This window comes from Quercus robur, chromosome 2 (assembly GCF_932294415.1).
Source record: "Quercus robur chromosome 2, dhQueRobu3.1, whole genome shotgun sequence".
NCBI classification, from domain to species: domain Eukaryota; kingdom Viridiplantae; phylum Streptophyta; class Magnoliopsida; order Fagales; family Fagaceae; genus Quercus; species Quercus robur.
Window position 1 is genome coordinate 97,809,953 of NC_065535.1, and position 20,407 is coordinate 97,830,359.

Below are 20,407 nucleotides of genomic sequence, written 5' to 3' on the forward strand. Positions count from 1 at the left end.
ATGTTACCATGTGACAATATTTGGACATATGACAGTATTCTATTGGGTTCAGTGCACTAAACACTGGACCAGAGCTAAACCATAATATAATATAGTATAAGAACAGTAATTTCTAAATGCACACCATCCTCTTTGGGAAAAAAATAAAAGAACTTTATTTATTTTTTTTTTTTATACAAGATAGAATTTTACTCTAGCCTAATCTAAGTGAATATGTGTGTGAAACTCTATTCTGAAGACTTGAATTCCGGCCCTTACCCTCCACACCCCACAAGTACTTATAGTTGTGGAGTGACCATTGCACTAAGGTTGTGCAGTGGTCAATAAAAGAACTTTATGAGAGGCTGTACATATGCTCAAATAAAAGAAATGTCATACTCTTATTATTAATTCAAAGTTTATCCCAAACACATCACCCTCTCACATAATGGTAGGTTTTTTGCATGAAACCACAAATGAGATTCACGAATCACGGGTACCATCGTTCTTACGACATATTACACCTATACAATGTAGAAGGAAGATGACTGGATTCATATACAACACCCTCTTTGAGAAGGGCAGCCTTCATTTGCTTCTTTATTCTTTGCCTAGAGAAAATCAAGCAAATTACCAAACCAAGGAGGACAATGAGACTGACGGACACTGCAAAACTTTGGGTAGGGACGGAGTCAGGAATCGAATCTTGGGGAGCAAACTAATATAAGCTCATTCACTTTTATTATAACGCTACAATGAAATATTACCAATTTCATTGAAGTAAAACCATTATTTAATTAATTATTTATTTATTTTTAAGATGCTTCGTTATTTTCATGTCTTACAAATATACTTTACTAGAAATTAATCCCTAACCAAAAAAACCAAATAAATATGCCCCACGAACCTAAACAAAAAAAATGTAAATAAAGTTTAAAGTAAACAAATACTTAAAAAAAAAAAGTTAACAAACAAAAAATAGTGTCAAGTAAAAAAGACATGTTATTATAGTTAGTGGGTTACAGCCATTACCCGAATTTCGTTTCTAAATAACTGTAATATGCTAAGTATTTTGTTAGTTGTCCTGTTGCGAAAGAATTTGTAATAATAGCATCTCGAGTTTCTTAAACTCGAGATTCAATTAAAAATCGAGCTTTTAAGACTCGTTTTTGTTGTTTTTCAGTTGCTGACATGGCGAAAGTTTCCACTTGGATAGCGAGTTTATAAAACTCGATTTCCAAAATCAAGTTTTATAAACTGGCTTTCGCTTTAACGTTTTTTTCCCTTCCCACTTAAAACAATCTGCAGTCTCAGACCCGTTCAAAATCTCTCAATCTCAGACACCGCTCTCTCAAACTCCACTCTCTCAAACTCGCCGTGCCGAAGGTGCTGCTCCCATTGACACTCAGCCATCGAAACTCAGTTCTGCTTCCATTGACACCAATGCTTGGACCGATGGGTCCCATCAATACTGATAACCGGCTTGCAATATTTGAATCCATCAATGCTTGGACCGAAAGACCAAAACACATAATTCAAAAATACTGTGTCATCTTCACCGGTGGATGTGGTACGATAGAACACCTGGGTAGTCGGATCCTGATCAATATATGCCATTAGCAACTTTTGCAACCTTTGATAAGACTCTTCCCAATTCCCAAACATCTTCCCAATTGCCTTTTGTTTCACATCCCATGCCTTGTAGTAAGAAGGCTTTTGTCTCTCATATTTCGACTCTATCATAGATCTGAGATGCTTAATTGGGGTAGTGTGATCCTCACATAACTTCTTAAGGATGTCATCTGCAATAAATTTACAACTCATCATTCTACCATCATTTCGCACCCCAGTCCGTATACACGTGTGAGGACCCTTGTACATGGTGACCATCCATAGATTGTGGAACTTGGGCTTCATGACTGGGCAGACATACCACGTGCATGACTCATCCACGCATTTCGCACAAAGTTTTGTCGTGGTTGACCTACTGATCATAAAATGTTTGTTTTCCTTGAGGGCACACTTTGTTAATACGCGTTGCACCTCCATTTTATTGGCAAAAGTCAAGCCTTTGCACAAATTCATCCCCTCTCTCCAACTAGACACAAATGGTGTCTCAATATGTGAAGGATCAACCATATTATCCCAAGTATTTTCAGAAAATGACAAGGCAGGTGGTGAGTACACAGGGATTGTGTCTGTAATGTTTTGGACACTAAGAACATTGTATGCATCAGGTTAACTACCGTCCAATGTCTCATCGTCATCAATGTCCCTCTCAAAGTCCCTAAAGTCCCCTTGTTCAATCCTATCTTCAATCTCATCTCTATTGCCAAAATCTTCACCATTAATGGCAATATTTTCATCAACATAGTCATCCTCATCATCATCATCCTCATCCTCGTCCTCATCATCATAATCATCATCATTCTCATCCTCATCCTCATCATCATCATCATCGGCATGAACATCATCATGCTCTACATGTGTAAAATACTCATATTGAGCATCTGGAACTGTAACTTGTAAACTTGTTTGTGTTTGTTGGATTTCCTCAATACCAACTTCTGCACGTCGCTTCAACTGTACGTACAACTCAATGTTAGTTACTTCAGGTATTCTCTCCAACTTGTCAAACATGATCTTCACATGTTTGTCTGCTTCTATCGCCATATACTTGTAATTAATCCGGTGCTTCAGGATTTCATTTGGCATGCGATAAGTAATGTGTATGTTGTGCACAGTAGGGTTCTCACACAACTCTTCCATAACCATCATCTTCAATTCGTCAAGGGTCTTCAACCTACGATCAATTTGGGTATAATAGGTCTTTATACTCAGCCCTTCAAATGGCAATCCCTTGTTCGCATTGGCATTCTTCAACGGACCACCGTGGTATATGATTATATCAATTTTCAGGCATTGTGAACCTGTTAAAGTCAAGTTACTATGTTAGTTAACAAACATTTTCAAGTTCCCTGATCTAAAAGAAACTTGAAGTAGGTCTTTAACTTTCTAATAAAAAGATGCAGCCGAGAAATTTTTATAAGTTGCTTTTCATCATACATACAAATTGAACATTTTTTCCTACAATTTTGGCTGTAGTACGACTATATTTAACAATTGGACATATACAAATCCATCTATCCTTCCTATATACAAGAGGCTAATTACAGCTGCATGGTATGAGAGGCAAACACATGTAAAGCAAAAGATAATTGCAAACGCAATTTTTTGTAACACATACAAAATTGCAAAAGATAATGGGGGACTAAATAATTGCAAAAGATATATCATATAATTTTGTAACACAAACACAGCCACATTTTTTGGTAACACATACAAACCCCCCCCCCCCCCCCCAAACAAAAAAGAATCGAGGCCTTTTCAGTATTTCCAACATATTTCATGTTTAAGACATTAGTATCAACTGAAATCCCAGTCAACCATTTTATTAGATTCCAAGACTACCTTTAATAACCACATCAGAGTGGACCTTTTAGCCTAATGAACACACGATACACACTCATTACAAATTAAATATGCTTCAACATTGTGACTGTTCTCAACAAAAGCCCCTTCGTAAATGAATAAGAAAACCTCTGCTATTATGTACAGACCACTTTCATAATGATTCCATGAAAAGTCGTTACAAGATTAAAGTCCATAATATTTTGTTCACACATACACATCTATATTAACCTGTACTAACCTATACACATCTAACCTATATTAACCTGTACTAACCTATACACATCTATATTAACCTATACACATCTAAACTCAATCTGCTACACCACTATAAAAAGTGTTAGGGACCTTAAAGGTTTCACTGGAAAAAAAAAATGTAAACGTCCACATGATTTACCTATAACAAAATCAATGGTTCTTAAGTTTGCATCTTGTATAGAGGCAGACAATTCCTAAATAAAGGAACTGTCATGTTCTAGTGCTACGTTTACCATTTACTAAACTGAAAAAGGGCAACTCAAGCAGTTAAAATTACATTAATGTCTCTAGCACCATGTCAGAAAGCAAAATGAAGGAAATAATAGGCAACCTTTAAAGTTAGAATTAGTCACTACACAAATAATCCTCTCCAAGTTCTTTTTTTACTATATTCTGAGATGTTCACAATTTCTAGGCATGGCAAACAACACAGTCAACTCCAAAGCAAGACTTACATCCTAGCATCCATACCTAAATCCCTTGAGATATCTGCATACTCATGTCCTGCTAGTCTTTTGTACGCATTATTTCAAGAAGAAGTTTTGTAACTTCAACAATTACTATAACCATGTGCCCATTTTCTTTGTCTTTTAACAATAAATTCAAACAATCCACTAGCTCCTTCAAGATAAAGTGGTGACTCCACAATCAAGCAACACTCCACATCTCCGCTAACAAGGGAAACATACATTGCTATGAATCTTTCATAAAATTTTCTAACCTACAAGAATTTGGTGAATCTAATTCAAGAAAGATTGATTCTCTTTAAAATTGGCAGATTTGATCAAGAAGAATTAATGCAAGGAAACACCTCAAAAAGAATAAAGTCAATGAGAACATAATTTTTTTTATTTCACCAAAATGGCTAATGCAAAAACATATTTTTATCAAGATGGTTAAGATTAATCACATGAATTAGTAATAAATCAAAGAAAATATAACAAATAATAAACAGAGGCTTTATATCTCTCTTTTCTCTTGCCATCATCATTCGAAAAAACTCTACTTGTAGCTAAAAACAAAAATTTATTGAAATCAATCAATCAATAAAAAAGTTAAAATGGTTTTTTCTAGTATAATCACTATGTTGGTAAGTCAACATCATCAATCAACTCTACTTGCTCTTTATATATCTTACATATGTTGGTAAGTCAAAAGCCCAAAATCCTTACAAATAAATAAATTTCGTTACAGCTCAGAATAAATCAGATAACAAAACTCAAAACACATAAATTAACGCAGCGTTTGGCAGCACAGAATGGGAACATGAATTGTGATAAGAAGTCAATAAAAAAGATTTAAAGACACTAAGAACCATTGGAAAGTTCTCTTAGTGGCAAAACCCATACACAACTAATACCCAACTACAATAACAATCAAATCAAAAAACCCATACCTGAAATATGAAATTGTTGAGAGGGAAGAGCAGTGAGAGAGGCAATGTGGTGAGTGAGAGTGAGAGGTGTGAGAGTTAGTGAGGCTGAGTGTATGGGTGAGAGTTGAGGATGCTCTGTTTTTGGGTGAGAGTTCAGTGAGGCTGAGTGTGGACCGAATAATATAGTCCCAGGAACGCGTTAGTAATTATACTACTATCTGTTTTTGAGTGTGGACAGAACGGGTTAGTAAAATAGTTCCACTAGAACGATGTTTGGTTAAGTAAATCTCGAGTCTTATAGACTCGGTTTGTGCCAGGCAAAACTCAAGTCTCTAAGACTCGAGATCTGTTGAAAGTTTCTTAATTCCTCTAATTTAATCTCGAGTCTTATAGACTCGGTTTGTGCCAGGCAAAACTCGAGTCTTAAAGACTCGAGATCTGTTGAAAGTTTCTTAATTCCTCTAATTTAATCTCGAGTCTTATAGACTCAGTTTGTGCCAGGCAAAACTCGAGTCTTAAAGACTCGAGATCTGCGTGGCAATTTTTGCCACCTCGGCAGTTCAGAACAAATGCAAAGCGACTTTATAATACTCGGTTTTTAAGTTAAATCTCGAGTTTCAAAAACTCGAGATGTTAGTTTTCTTAATTGTTTGAAAACGTTCCTAACTTACTATTTTGAATGGCTGAAGACATCTGTCATGCACAATACCTCACCATTACCCATTATCTTGGTTTTAGAAAAAAAAAAAAAAATTTTTATACAACCTTTTCAAAGCTTTTCACGTGCTATCTCAGTTGTAAATCAAATCACAATTACAAAATTTTCTTCTTTCTTATTTGAACCTACTTGAAGTCTAGAAATCAAATCAAATCACAATTAAACAATCTTTTTTTGTGTTCATTACTACCTTAACTGTTAGATCTAAGAAGTTCACCGTTGTTGCATCCATACACTGCTTGATCTCAGAAGCTCATCAAGTTCGACACTCATTGTCCAGAGCTCAAGTCTCAACAATCAAGCTCACAGCTGCTGCATCTTTCACTCTCTCTGCCCCTCACGTTTAGTTTATTTTTTATTTTTTATTTTTTTGGAATTTGATAGAATGATTTGGTATGTAAGATTCACATTGATTTTGTTTCAAATATTTTTAAGGGCTGGGCTAATCTTTTGGTAAAATTTGCTGATTGGGCTAAGTTGTCTTTAACTTTTTATTATTGATTTTGTTGTTGATTTTATGGGCCTTTTCTTTTCTTTTTTTATGAGTCTTTTATTTGGTTTGAAGGGGCAAGTTTAATTTTATTGAGTCAAATTGCTAAAAATTAGGTTGCTATATATATACTATTGATTTTTTTTTTCAAAATTTAGGGGGGCCATTGCCCTCCCAAGCCAGTGAATGGCTCCGTCCCTGACTCTGGGTGTCAAATTTTCCTTGAAACAGATGAAAACCCAATGGGAAACGTTCCTCGAAGTGAAAGTCTCTTGGTTGATCCTTCACTCCCCTATTCTCTGCTTTTTTAGACAATCTCAAAATTGATGGCAAACTTATGAGAAAAATGATTATGAAAAGAAAACCAAAGAAAGCAGAGTCTCTCCAATTCCACTCGCATTGTGTCTCCTCTTCCATTCCAGCATTCATGGTGTTAGTGGTGCCCAACCTGTTCTCTATATCCCCCATATTTTTATCCATTTTCTTTTGGGGTCTACTTTGGCTTCAAATATCTGTGTTCTTGTAATTTATATTACTATGTATGTGCAAAGAGTGGTCCAAAAAATACTTAGAAATAAGTTGGTATGTTGGGACGTGGCTTAAGATGATAGCCTTACCACATCCAAAAGCTAAGCTGACACAGAGAGGTCATTACCTGATACGGCATTTGTTAACAGGTGTGTGGACGAAAGCTGCTATAAACTGAAAGCTTACTATATTTTGATAATTGGGAGCACGGGATTTGAATCTTAAAAAGTATCAGTTAAAGTGAAGTTAGAAGTATCAGCTTGAATTTGTATTTTAGAGTCGTGGCTTATCTTATCCTTAACAGTTGAGCACTTGAGCTATAAAAAGTCTTACCAAAAGCTTTATAGTTAACTAGCTTTATTATTTCTATTTACATCCAACCAAAAGTTAAGGCCTTTTATTATGCGTAAGTATTAGTTGGTGTATGTCACCATCCTCTTTTTTATTTTTTCTTGCATGTAATTATGGTCCAGTTGCAAATTGAATACAATTGATAATATATGCTTAGTTCTTCTGTGACCACAATTTTTAGTTGATTATGAAAAAAAAAAAAAAAAATATATATATATATATATATATATATATATATTATCACGTTCACATGGATCCCTTTTTTTTTTTTTTTTTTTTTTTCTCATCCCAGGCCTCACAATTGACCACTTAAGAGTTGTGGCGAGAGTTCTGGTGCAAAAATTGTCTCTAGACTTTTTCATGTGCATGATACTCCATGTAATAATTTTCTTTTTTATTTATTTGTTTTTTGTGTTAATGTTATAATGTTTAAAAGTGATATATAAATAACCCATGTATTTTTTTTTCTAAGAAAGAGATAAGGTAACGTAGAATAATGTTTAAAAATGAGATAGAGATAGTGTCCTAAGTTTTAGGCTGAATGGAGAAGATAAAGGAAAAAACCTAAAACTTAAGAAAAGTAAATTACTTTTTTAACCAGTTTGTGTTTTTTAATTTAAAATTATTTAACTAAATGATAGAGATATTTTAGAGAGTTTAAGAAATTGTGTGGGGGTATTTTAGGACTTAAAAAGTTGAAAACCAAATCGGGAATCTTGTTATTAATAGTATAAATAAGGTTTTTTTTTTTTTTTTTTTTTTTTTTTTTTTTTAGGATCGATGATTAATAAGGATAGAAGTTACTATTAATGTAAAAGCAATGTTAATATTTGGTCCTATAAAAGAATAATAAATAATTTTTTTTAAATGTGTGTGTGTATATATACACTAGTCTCATCACATGCACTTTGCACCTACGATGAGGCTTTTTTTTTTTTTTTTTTTTTTTAGTGTCATAATTTTTCTTTAAAAAAAAAAAATTATGATGAGTTTGTTTTGAAGATACGGATTAGTAGGAAAATGTCCTATTTTGTAGGCATTTTAAGTGGAGTTAGGGATATATTTTTACCAACTTGTCCTCAAGTTTTTCCCCTGTTAAACCTAAAGTTTAGGAGTATTTCTGAACCACATAAAAGTTCAATATATATATATATATATATGTGTGTGTGTGTGTGTGTGTCTCATTTTCTTTTTACTTTTAGGTTGTTTAAATAAATCTTCTCAAAAAAAAAAAAAGGTTGTTTAAATAAATTAGTTTTTATTCTTTTGTAACACATTTAATATAAAAGTTACTAGATTTTACAGTTTTTTATAAACACAATGTAAATACGCTACCATAAATATGCAAAAGCCAAACTTACTCATGAAAGAACTAGACCATGAGAAAAAAAAAAAAAAAAATATTCTTGATTTAAGTGTGAAAATATCATACCCAAGCCCTTTATTGGGGAAAAATATACTTTTCATCGGTATATACTGCATGCAAGAGGTATAGGGCCTGTTTGGTTTCAAAAAGTGGTGTATCCACTTTTCATTTATTTTATTCTATATTCAAATCCTGAATTTGAATATAGAAAAAATACTTATTTCACAATTGGTAATGTTTGGTAAGTTATTTTGAATATATAATTTGGCTATAAAATATATCATATCTGGGTTTGGTCATTGTTTTTTTTTTTTTTTTTTAAATTAACTTTTTTCACTCACACACATCACATCACTCAAAAAAAAAAGTAACATTTTTGTTTTCACAGTATTTACGAATATGCCAATGTATTCATATTCATAGAAAATGAAAACACTGAAAAGTTGTATTCATTTTCTGTATTCAAATCCACTTTTTTTAAAAAGTAAAAATGAATATTGACTACAAAAACACAACCAAGCCAATTTTTTGGTGGTGGGTCGCACAAAAAAATGAAAATGAATACTGAAAATACCACTTTTTTTCTCTTAACCAAGTAGGTCCATACCTTCTCCATTATTGGCCATGGTTTTCAAACTTGGATCAGACTGCCCGGTTCAACCAGGTTAATCGTGAACTGGCTCAAAGACCAATTTTTTAAGCATCAAGAACTAGACATTGCACCAAAGTACGTGAACCGCTTAAACCATGTGTGAATCGTCCGGTTTTTAAAGAACAGAACATGTTTCAAACACGGTTCAAGTCAAGGTCAATATTTGAAAAAACATGTTCCACTTTTTTCTCTTAACCAAACAGGCCCATACCTTCTCCATTATTGGCCATGGTTTTCAATCCCAGACCAGACCGCCTAGTCCGACTAGGTTAACCGTGAACTGGCTCAAAGAACATTTTTTTAAGCATCAAGAACCGAACATTACAATAAAGTCCGTGAACCATTCTGGTTTTATAGAACCAGATAAGGTTCAAACATAGTTTGAGTCAAGGTCAATATTTGAAAAAATAAAGACCGATTTTTTAAGCATCAAGAACCGAACATTACACTAAAGTCCGTGAACCACTCAAACTACGGGTGAACCATCCAGTTTTTAGAGTCAAGGTCAATATTTGAAAAAATATATGTTTAAGTTGCTAATGGTAGGAATAGAACCTAGTAGCCCGACAAACAAAAACATACACGCTAACTACCACGGCAACTAAGCTTCTTATACAGTAAAATGAAAGCATATTAATTTTAGCTAAACTTTCAAAAATTTAGATATATTAAAAAAGAATCCAATAGTCTGATTATAAAATATATATTTTGATATTAATTAAAATCATATATATTTTATTGTGACTAATATACTTAATATTATTGTATGTGAAACATCAAAATTATCTTATTGTTTAAGCACTATTTTTTACTCTAAAAAAAAAAGTAATATTTTTATATTTGAAGTGTGGGGCCCAAGAATTTGTGGTCCTGGCCCATGTTTACATTGGGGCCCAAGGCCCGAGCCGAGGAGGGGTATAGCCGAGGACGTGTAATAAAAGTCAAAGTAGTCTTGAGACATAGCCGAGGATAATTTTGTCCTCGGCATATCCGAGGTCCCCCTGAAAGAAAGGGCAAGAACGGTATAAGAACAGTTTTGGAAAAAAATCTAAAATATCTATGTCAATAGAGAAGGGGACGCTGGATAAAATAATGACCAAGGACAAAGGGAAAGCTGTCATTACTGCCATTAAATACTCTGCACCTGACAGAGCCATGCTCTTCAGCTTTTACAACAGCTTTTACAACAACCCCCAACCACTTTGGGTATGGGCTGATGGGACAAGTATCAGTCTTGGAAAGTCGATCCTACATGTGGACGTAGGATAAGGGATACAGGCTAATATAAAAGGAGAAACACCACGATTAACCACCGTCCGGTGACCAAGGCCTAGCCTTTCAAACCCACGCTTTACAAATGATATTGTTTGGGCGTTTTTTATGTGCGAACCCAGTATTATTTTGGGTCGTTACAAATTGAGTCCTTACATGAAGGATTAAGTGTAATTATACTTTTATTTTTTTTTGTATTGTATTTTATATATATATATATATATATATATATATAAGTTGTGAAAATGTACTTGAAAATTATTAAATTTCTCTATATCTTGTTTTTCTAATCAAAATTACTCATTTTTACAAATATGTTATTTTATTTTGTACTTATTAAATTATAAAATTAATTATGATATTATCACAGTCTGACCTTAAAAACCTTAAATCTCTCTCTTTTACAATTCTATGAACAATCTGGGTCTTAAAATCATGTTTTTGAGGGGCCAAAGTACTCTCTATTATAAATAGAGATTAACATAAAAATTAATTACAATGAATGCCAATTAAAAACAAAAATTTTTCCCAGAGTGTTTTTAACGAAGATGTGTAGCAGTGGTGCGGGTTAATAATTTTATCAAGCAGAAATAATTGTGATAGCGATTCCACACACAAATGTGGAAAAGGTGTTTCCAACTTTTTTGAATTATTCATCATTTAAGCTTTTGATGGGTAGTTTTATCTCGTAATATAGATATCTTCTCCAACCAAATATCATACACAACACAAGCTAGTTGTCAATTCCGTACCTCCTGGCAATAATGTGAGTATTAAATTAAATCTACCATGCGCGTAGCCATGTGTGTACAGTATATATTAATGTGCAAAAGTGTTTCCTAAACTTCTAAATTGTCTTTTAAATTTTTAATGCTTTGTGAATGAAGAATTTCCTTTCATCCAAAAATGGCACGAGTGACATGGCACATGGCCAGCCAAGCTTCAGGGCTGTATTTCATATGTCCCATGTGATTATTGTAGCTATATTCAAATGTGCCAAGTAGGGAAAATTAGTTAGAGGCACATGCACAAGCTAGATTTTAGGAAGTTGTTAGAAGTAGAAGCCATGTGCTGTATTAAACATAGCTTGTGATTAGAATGCATTCCCAAATTCGATCTAGTCTAAACAGCAGCACATCACATTCCCTGCATCAAAATACTGACTTCAGCACAATTATGTATATTGATATACTTAAGTCAAAAACTTAGTGCTTAGAGTTGAGTATGGTGCCTTCATGTTTGATAATCCATTGTTTGGGTTTGGGAGAAGAACCATCTTCAGATTGCAATCTTAAAGATTGAGAAGTGGGTTCTGCTATATTTTTATATTGTATTCTGCTGTCAGTTGGTCTCAATACTTAAGGTTGTAATAGATTTACAAGCTAGCAAAACAAAATCTTTGTTTGGTTGTAGAAGGTAGACCAACTTCAGGACGGTTGACGACTTCCTTAGCAAAGGAACCCCTAGCAATATTGGAGCATTTTGGTAGTAAAATGAAAATTCATAGCAATGGCCATTCTCTTAGTCTTTCTCTATGCAGTGATCAATTTTAAATTTAGTTTCAACAGATTTAGGGTGCATGATTTTGTGTTTATGGTTAGGCACCTTGTACATTCAATGTAGATAGAGAAAAAGGGAAAAGCATTTGTAACAGCTGTAAAACATTGGTAGAAACTTCCAAAACCCTAACTCTTCAAATTTTTGCACACTGTGCAGCATATTGTATATACAAGTTTGTGGGCACAGACATAGATGATGCAGGAAACCAAACCAGGTAAACTTCATCTCCAGTAGCAAATCTTCCAGCATAGTCTTTTAAAAGCCTCTCGAGTGCTGAAACAAATGCACATAGTAATCAAAATAAGCCTAAAGCCATTAAGGAGCAGAAACCATCCCACAGTGGCACAAAAAGTTCACATGCGACTGGAATTTCCAGGGAGAGGAACCCAGTTGTTAAAATGATCAAGATAATCCATGAAAATAATATTATACAAGCCCTCGTTTTCCCCCAAACTATTAGGATGATTTTTTTTTGGGAGATATGAGCACTAATCTGGTTGTCCATACAAACAAACATGTATAATCCCTCCGCCAGATCAAGAGTCAATTGTCCACTTAACATGTCTTCCTTACTCCAGTTGAGTGTCCATGTGTAGTAAGCTCTATTGAACTTATAAAAGAAATTAGTATCAAGTCTATTGACAATGTGCCAAAGTTATTTGCTAATCTCATTAACCACAGACCATGGAGGGAGTTTGGAACTGATACAGAATTAAAATCAGAATCCAATATCTCCTAAATAGCTCATGGAAGGACTAATTTCTCAGCTTGTAACTTTATAGTGCACGTATGTTTACAAATACTATTTATCAGATAACTTCACTTACATCTTGCTAAATTTCTATGTGTTTTCTCAATTTAAAAGAAAGTGTAACAGGATTGGAGGGATTGGTCTTGTCATCAGCTTTTAAATTCAACCAGCCTTCAAACATGTGAGACTGGCATTGTAGAAAGATATTTTTGAATTTTCTGCTTTCATGGGCCACAAAAACTTCTTAATTTTAGTTCTAGGTATTATGTCTGATAAATTACCAATTGTGCCAAAAGCTTAAACTATTAGAAAATTGTGAATTTAATCTTAATCTAACACTCTCCTTTCACGTGTGGCCCTAAACTGTCCTTATTAAGTAGGGCCCAACATGTGGAAATTTTATAAATGGGAGATAAGCTGAAGACATGGTTTGAACCCAGCTCCTCCAACTTTAATACCATTAGTATCTAGCTTTAAGCTAATTGTTATGTGAATAGATAAGCTAATTGGTTCTTGATTCTTGAATATCTACCTATAATATTGTGTACATGAACAACAGTTGGGTTTTTAGTTTTAGATTTTGGATTATGCTACTTTCTTTCAACTACTTGATTTTCTTTTTGGAATTTTCTCCTATTGAATGTCTAGAATATTGTGTACATGAGCTTTAGACAAAACATAATAATACTCCTATACTTGAGTTTTAAATTTCATATTTTTCTATTTCTTTCCTTATTAAACATAATATGATATAGCTGATGTGATGCAATGAAGGTAGGAGCAATTGCTATTTTTGGGGCATAGCAGTTGATACATTATGATAATTTCCCATAGCCATTTAAACTTCATGACTTGGAATGCTAATAGCCATCTTCTCTGAGGCAAAAACAATTGGTCGAGTTCAATAAGTTTGCCACTAACTTTGACCACAACATCATGATAATATAAGCGACTCACACACTTACAATTCGTATATGCACTATTTTGATTCTTTGTGGAAATTCAAAACATTGATAAAATGAATGTAATGGCAAGTGGGTGATTTGTATATAGACATGTTGATGAATGTGTATAGTGGACATGAGTAGAATCGATGGCATGTGTTTGAGAATTTGGTCTTTGATGGAAATTAGTATAAGTGAGGGTCTATTAAACTTTTACCTCTTTATCTCCCCACTACTCTCTACTTGACTCTCTTTATCTTCCCACTACTTTACACTTTACTGTCATACTTCCTTCATCATTTTTTCTATATTATATTTTGACTCTTCTTCTCCCCATTTTATTTTGTATAAATTCGATATCATTTCTTCCATTCAATCTATATTTTCCCCACAAAAAAATTGTAAATACTCTCTCTCTCCCTCTCTTGTGGATTTTTGTTCTTTCTTATAATTCTGATTAAGGTTAATGGTTTTTTATTTTTAAATATGTGTTTTGGTGTTTTTTTTTTTTTTTTTTTAAAAAAAATTTCCCATTATAGAGTCTTCTCTCTCCCTTTTAAAGCTTTGGTTGAATTTTGATTTGGGTTAATACTTAGTTTTTTAGAAATAGGAATTTGAGTTTATGTCAAAACACATTCTACATGGCTATGAATTTGAATATACTTACCAATTTTGAGTAATAAATTATATAAAGTATGTCTTTTATTCCTTTTGTTTCATTTTAATTTTTGTTAAGATAACATTGTAATTTTGTGATGAATTTTTATTATTATGATAATCTCATTATTCCTTAAGAGATGAGAAATTGGAATAATAAATTTGAAACTTATAAAGTTTAGTTGTATATCAAATATAACACACTACAATGGAAGTTAGAAAAATATAGTTCATCTTAAAAAAATATTAATCAAACATGAAAAATATAATAGTATGATATATTTGTACTTTGTAGATATAAAAAGATGAAAAATACTTGTAGAAATTTTTTAAAAAATAAATAATATTTGAAGTAATTGTTAATTTTTATATATTACACCCTATTACAAAATATTTATATATTCCCACGCATTGCATGGGTCTGCGGCCAGTGATAAATAAAAGTAGAACACTATCAAATCCTAACTTATGAATGCTACCATATAAATATGCACTGTGCCTGTAAAGGAGGGAGTGTGTCAATCTATAGTCATATGCAGTTAATGGAACAAAGGGTAACTCTCCAAGGCACTGATCCATAACCTTCACACTGGAGATCATTGATAATCGCCTAACAAAAACAGTAACCCTCTGTGTGCTGTGGAGGAATTGCATATCGCGCATGAACCACATGTTGTAAACATGTTAGCCTTTTATTGTGCTAAAATCAAGGGATCCTCATAGGTAAACTCTTGTGTGTGTGTGTGTGTATACAGAGTTTGTATGGCATCTCATTGTAAATGGAGATATAGACATAGGGGACCTTCTTCTCAGAAATTAATATCTAATTACATGAATAGGAGGGAAGTTAAAAATGACAAATTTCCATTTCCACCTTTAGCCTCTCCTCTTCTCTTGTGTGTCTGGCTGGCTTGGTTCTCTTTAGCTTTTCAGTTTCCAATTAATTAATGTATGTATGTATGTAACAGACAAGACAAGTCTCAATGACTGGAACTGCATGGGGTTTGTCTTTTGTTCATTTCAATCATATTCATAGGTTTATTATCATTCGTATCCAATTGGGCATGCGTCGTCTTCAGTCTACTTACTTTAAAATGAGTCCACTATGACTTCTGTTACCGAATATTCAACTCTGAATTAATCAATGCTTTTATTGCTCCATTGTCTGTCAATTGTAATCGTTTGGGACCTTGTGTCTCCATCCAAAACCTAACACCTTTAAAAGGGTATGCCCATTTAAACTTTTTAAAAGTCGTCTCACGCCCAAAAAGTTTAGCCCCAAATCACAATAGAGCTATTGTCCTCCACCCACTCTTAGACATGGCAAAACGGGTTAGAATTTTCTGACCCGACCCGACCTGACCCGAAAAATACTCGACTCGAACTCAATTTTTTTGACCCGTGACCCGATTCGTGTTTTTTGCGGGTCAACCCAACCCGAACCCGAACCATTTTTTTAAAACTTTTTTTTTTGGATAAAAAAATTGTAAAATTAAGACAATATTGGTTTAATTGTTTATTGTGAACTTTAAGGAAACAATTGATACATTTACATAACTGCATGCAAATTAATTGAAAAATAAATGCATGTGGTTGAGCATTCTATAATGAGTAAAGATTTTTAGATATCAAATAGGAAAGTACATGCCAAGATAATTTGTAGAGTTAAAAACATAGATTTAAAATTGTAGACATGTGAGAAACATTCATAAGTATGAAAATAGTGAAGCCAAAGTGTCAAATTAGCATAAATTATGAATGCTTAGACCTATTTTTTAACAATTTATGTCCAAAATAATTGACTTTTCAAAATAAATTATGGTATTTCCTAGAATATGTGTTGCTTAACAATGATATGATATTCATAAAAATGACCATGTATAAATAAGTAAGCAATCAAACTTTAATGCATATCTCAAATTGAAATAGAGTGTCAACCACAATTGATAATAGATTATAAAATTAATTTTCAAGATTGTAAATTTCTTATATGTTTTTATTTTTTATCAAATGAGTTATCCAATAAGTCATTTGTAATTTTGTTTTATGTTTTGGGATGTTGATATTGTGTAGAAATAAAACTTGTGTATTTGTTTTACTTATGTTTGTGTTATTTTGTTTTAGATAGCAATGTTAGGATTTGTATAATTTTAAAATTATTGAATAAATATTAATAAGTTTAACTGAGTTCATTCTTGATATAAGTGGTAAATTCAAAATAATGCATTTTATATCAAGTAATTTGTTGCATAACTTTCCAAATGGCAAATACATGTTGTTTTCTTTATAATAAAATTAAAAAAAAAAAAAAATATATATATATATATATATATCATGTGAAAAATACGGGTCAACCCGACCCGGCCCGCAACCCGATTGACTCAAACCCATTTTTAACTCACTTAAAAAGACATGTTTTTGACCCATGACCCGTTTGACTTGCAATCCAATTGACCCGACCCGCCCGTTTTACCATGTCTATCCACTCTATGTTTGTTGAAGATACTATTCATGTGTAGTTTTACTCACACATAAAATTTAGCTACATGTAGCATTATTTAATATCTTTTTATCAGAGGTGAATTTGGACAAGTTTACTATTAGATTACATATTCTTCTTATATCTTATATGTTTGCAAAATTTCTATAAAATTAAAGATCAATAGCTGTATTATTAATAAATTGTTTAAATTGTATGTTTTTGAAATTTAAAATTATTCATAAAATATAAGCTTATAGGTCATATAATAAATAATATCCGATTAGCATAAAATTTGACATGAGTATTAAGGGCGTAAAGATTCTAGAGATCATACAATTAATCCAATAATTAGATTTTCAGAATATGAAGCAATGTTAACCATATTAAGTAAGGTTGTATCCTTAGGCGATGCAACCAATTTTGTAGCTAAATTTTGTTCATTTTTAAATGACATCATGTAAATTTTTTAAATATAATATATGTCTTATAAATCGCCACGAAGTGGAATGGAGGAAATAGCTTCAATCTAAACTTTGTTCATCACATGGGCATGAGTCTTGCCCAACTTTGAATGGGAAGATTAAAACTCATTCCCAGTAGCAAATGAGACAAAGACGGGATGAGGGTTAAATATTTGCTTTGAATTAGGTTAAGACGGGTTAGGTATATTGGAGACCTTGACCTGATTATATATATATATATATATATATATATATATATATATATATATATATAGAGTATGATTTTTTGTCTCTAAACTTTGATTTTTTAATATCTTTTTGTGTTGTATTATTGAATTTATATTATTTATATTTTAAGATTTGAAGTGTTTATGATTTTTTTTTTTTAGTAAACAATAATAATTATTAGAACACACACTAAAATAGTAATAGACTGGAGTTATAAATAGTGTTTCAAACCGAGTTTATAATACATTATATAACCAAAGTACAACTACAAAGGTTAACAAAAGGACCTAACATTTGTAGTTATAGACTGGAATTATAAACAGTGTTTATGATATTGTATTGTTATGCTTTGAGATGTTTTTGTAACATTGAAAACTGATTGTAAATGTTTTATGAGTTATAATTTAATGTATATAATTTAAATCAAATTTCAATAAATTATAAAAATAATTACATATATATATATATATATATATATATATATCTTTTGAGTTGTGCCTATCTTTATGGTTAGGTTCGGGGCATGACAATGATGATTGAGTGTATGTCATGCTAGTCAGCTACCCACTTCCCATATAGTGGGGCTGTGTATTAATTTTCAAGTAGGTTAGCGTGGGTTCAACTTTTAAAGTTGTAGATCAAGTTGGATGGTAGGTTGAGTCTTTTTTAAATAGCCATAACTCAACCTAACCCACCTAGATATATATTCATGTCTTTTTACACTTGATCTCATATCAAATTTAATGTTTTTTTTTTTTTTTCCTTTTTTTTTTTTTTTTGGTTTATTCCATTATTTATGCATTTTAATATGAAAAATGAATAAAACTTTCCCAACATATTTATAAGCATTCATAGTGACATAGATACAATACCCAACATTTTTTTTTAAAGAAAAAAGTTAGAAAGTTCTCATAGTTAAAGACCTACGTATTTTGATATATGGAAACATGAGTCAATTCCTAAATTTTTTTCCAATGATTTATAGATGAAATATAACTTCTTAAATTTCTCTGTAATTAGTAAAATAATTTTTAAAATATTATCTATAACTAAATCTAACTCACCCAATTTGCCAAGTCGAAACTGCCAAAATTTTCAACTGACCAACTGTTTTTGGAGGTTGATGGGTTGGCGGCAATTTCAAAATTTTCCAACCTGTTAATGGCAGGTTGGTTAAAATTTTTTCCCTTTAACTTGTCCAATCTAATACATGCATAGTCCTAACGTATAGTACCACTCAAATCCTCTAGAAGTAAGAAGATCCTCAAAGAGGATAGAGATGTTTGAAACTTCATGCTGAGATTAAGAGTTTAGATTTTGGAGGAAATGTTTAAATATTTCAAAGATGTAAGGTTGAATTTATTCAATCATGTGTTGGCTTTATTCCATGCCAAATTTGCTTGTAATTTAGCAATTATATACCCTGTATTTAGGTGAGAATTATGTAAGGGTAGTGTGTGAGAGAGTGCGAAGAAATCTCAGAAGTGTGCAATTCAAGAGAGTCTCGTGACTGGCTCGTGATTGGCAAGTCGCCAGAATGGCACACATGTGAAGCATGTACGGGGAGCTGAAAGGTCACGCCAGCTATAGCACTACAAGACAAAACTTCTAGTCTAGTTAGGCAGTTAGCTCGCAACTCAAACTCACGACTCGTTCCAGTCGCGAGCTCGAGTTGCCAGAACACCCTATTTGGTTGTAATTGACTATTCGCATTCCTTATACACCCTACTATAAATACCCTTATACCCACGTATTCTAGAGAGCCTCTAGAGAGAATTTTGAGAGAGAAACCCTAGAGAAAAACAAGATTAACTCATCCACAATCTTCATCCTTTGATTCTCCAAATTCCTCTACTTCACCCTCTCCATTGACATATCCTTGAGAGGTACATTTTGCCAAATCCTTATCTCACCATATCCATATCAGTAAGGAGGTATTTTGGTGCTTGGAAAGCAATTCAGAAGGGACCAATTCATTTTGGTTGATGCAATGAGCGATTGCAGGATCTGGTAAGCTAGAGAAGACAAGGTTTGGCGTAACTCTGTTGGAGCAAGAAGCTTGGAGGGCTTAGGTGCACTGGGTAGATTAGGCTTGGAGGGTCTTTTGCTATTCATGTATCCCAACTTCATTCTCTAGTGGATTATTGACTGCTTGGAGGGCGGCAAAGAAGTTTTTCGTCTAGTACTTCGATTTCCTCTTCGATAACACATTGTCGTGTTATCTTTGTATTTGTATCTCTCTTCCCTTATGAAAGTTTAAATAGTGTATAAAAATCCTTGAACGTTTAGACCCCCAATAACAAAAATACCAATTCAAGCTTTATGACAAACAAAAAGTGTGCAGAAAATGAACACAAGCTATAAACAGAATTGGTAAACAATCTAAGCCAATTAAAATCACATCCACAGCAGAAAATAAAAGGCAAAGATTAAGGAAAGAGAGATGCAAACACAAGGACAACATAACGATGTGTTATCGAAGAGGAAACCGAAGCCCTCAGTGTAAAACCTCTCCACCGCCCTCCAAACGGTAAGTAATCCACTAGAAAATGTAGTTGGGATACATGAACAGCAATAGACCCTCCAAGCCTAATCTACCCAGTGTACCTAAGCCCTCTAAGCCTAATCAACCCAGTGTACCTAAACCCTCCAAGCTTCTTGCTCCAATGAGGTTGCGCCGAACCTATTTCTTTTCTAGCTTCCCAGATTTCGCTACTTGACCATAGCATCAACCAATGTGAAATTGGTTCCTTCCTAACTGCTTCCCAAAAACACCAAACAACCCTCTCACAGTAATGGATATGGTGAGAAAAGGTTTTGGTAAAAAGCCTCTTAAGGATTTAACAATGGAGAGGAAGAGCGTA

The 20,407-nt window shown here is 32.9% G+C and overlaps 2 protein-coding genes across 2 annotated transcripts in view; both read right to left on the reverse strand.

The window, feature by feature from the left end:
* Positions 1-1,398: 1,398 nt before the first annotated feature.
* Positions 1,399-6,759, reverse strand: LOC126706259 (uncharacterized). Its single transcript, XM_050405636.1, has 4 exons — positions 6,657-6,759; positions 2,464-2,909; positions 2,226-2,373; positions 1,399-2,177 (listed from the first exon to the last, which is right to left on the reverse strand). The coding sequence occupies exons 1-4, from the start codon at positions 6,757-6,759 to the stop codon at positions 1,399-1,401; spliced, it is 1,476 nt and encodes a 491-aa protein (XP_050261593.1).
* Positions 6,760-11,935: 5,176 nt separating this feature from the next.
* The window catches only part of LOC126716130 (glutathione S-transferase zeta class-like), a 45,424-nt gene continuing 36,952 nt past the window's right edge, over positions 11,936-20,407 (reverse strand). The window contains exon 8 of the mRNA XM_050417156.1: positions 11,936-12,293. Coding sequence (XP_050273113.1) covers positions 12,154-12,293 — 140 coding nt within the window. The 3' untranslated portion in view covers positions 11,936-12,153. The remainder of the gene's footprint in view (positions 12,294-20,407) is intronic.

Coding starts and splice junctions, on each gene's coding strand:
- LOC126706259 (XM_050405636.1), bottom strand. CDS start 6,759: ATGGGGGATATAGAGAACAGGTTGGGCACCACTAACACCATGAATGCT. Junction 2,910..6,656: donor GAGAGACTCTGCTTTCTTTG/GTTTTCTTTTCA, acceptor TGACTTTAACAG/GTTCACAATGCCTGAAAATT. Junction 2,374..2,463: donor AATATGAGTATTTTACACAT/GTAGAGCATGAT, acceptor GACGAGGATGAG/GATGATGATGATGAGGATGA.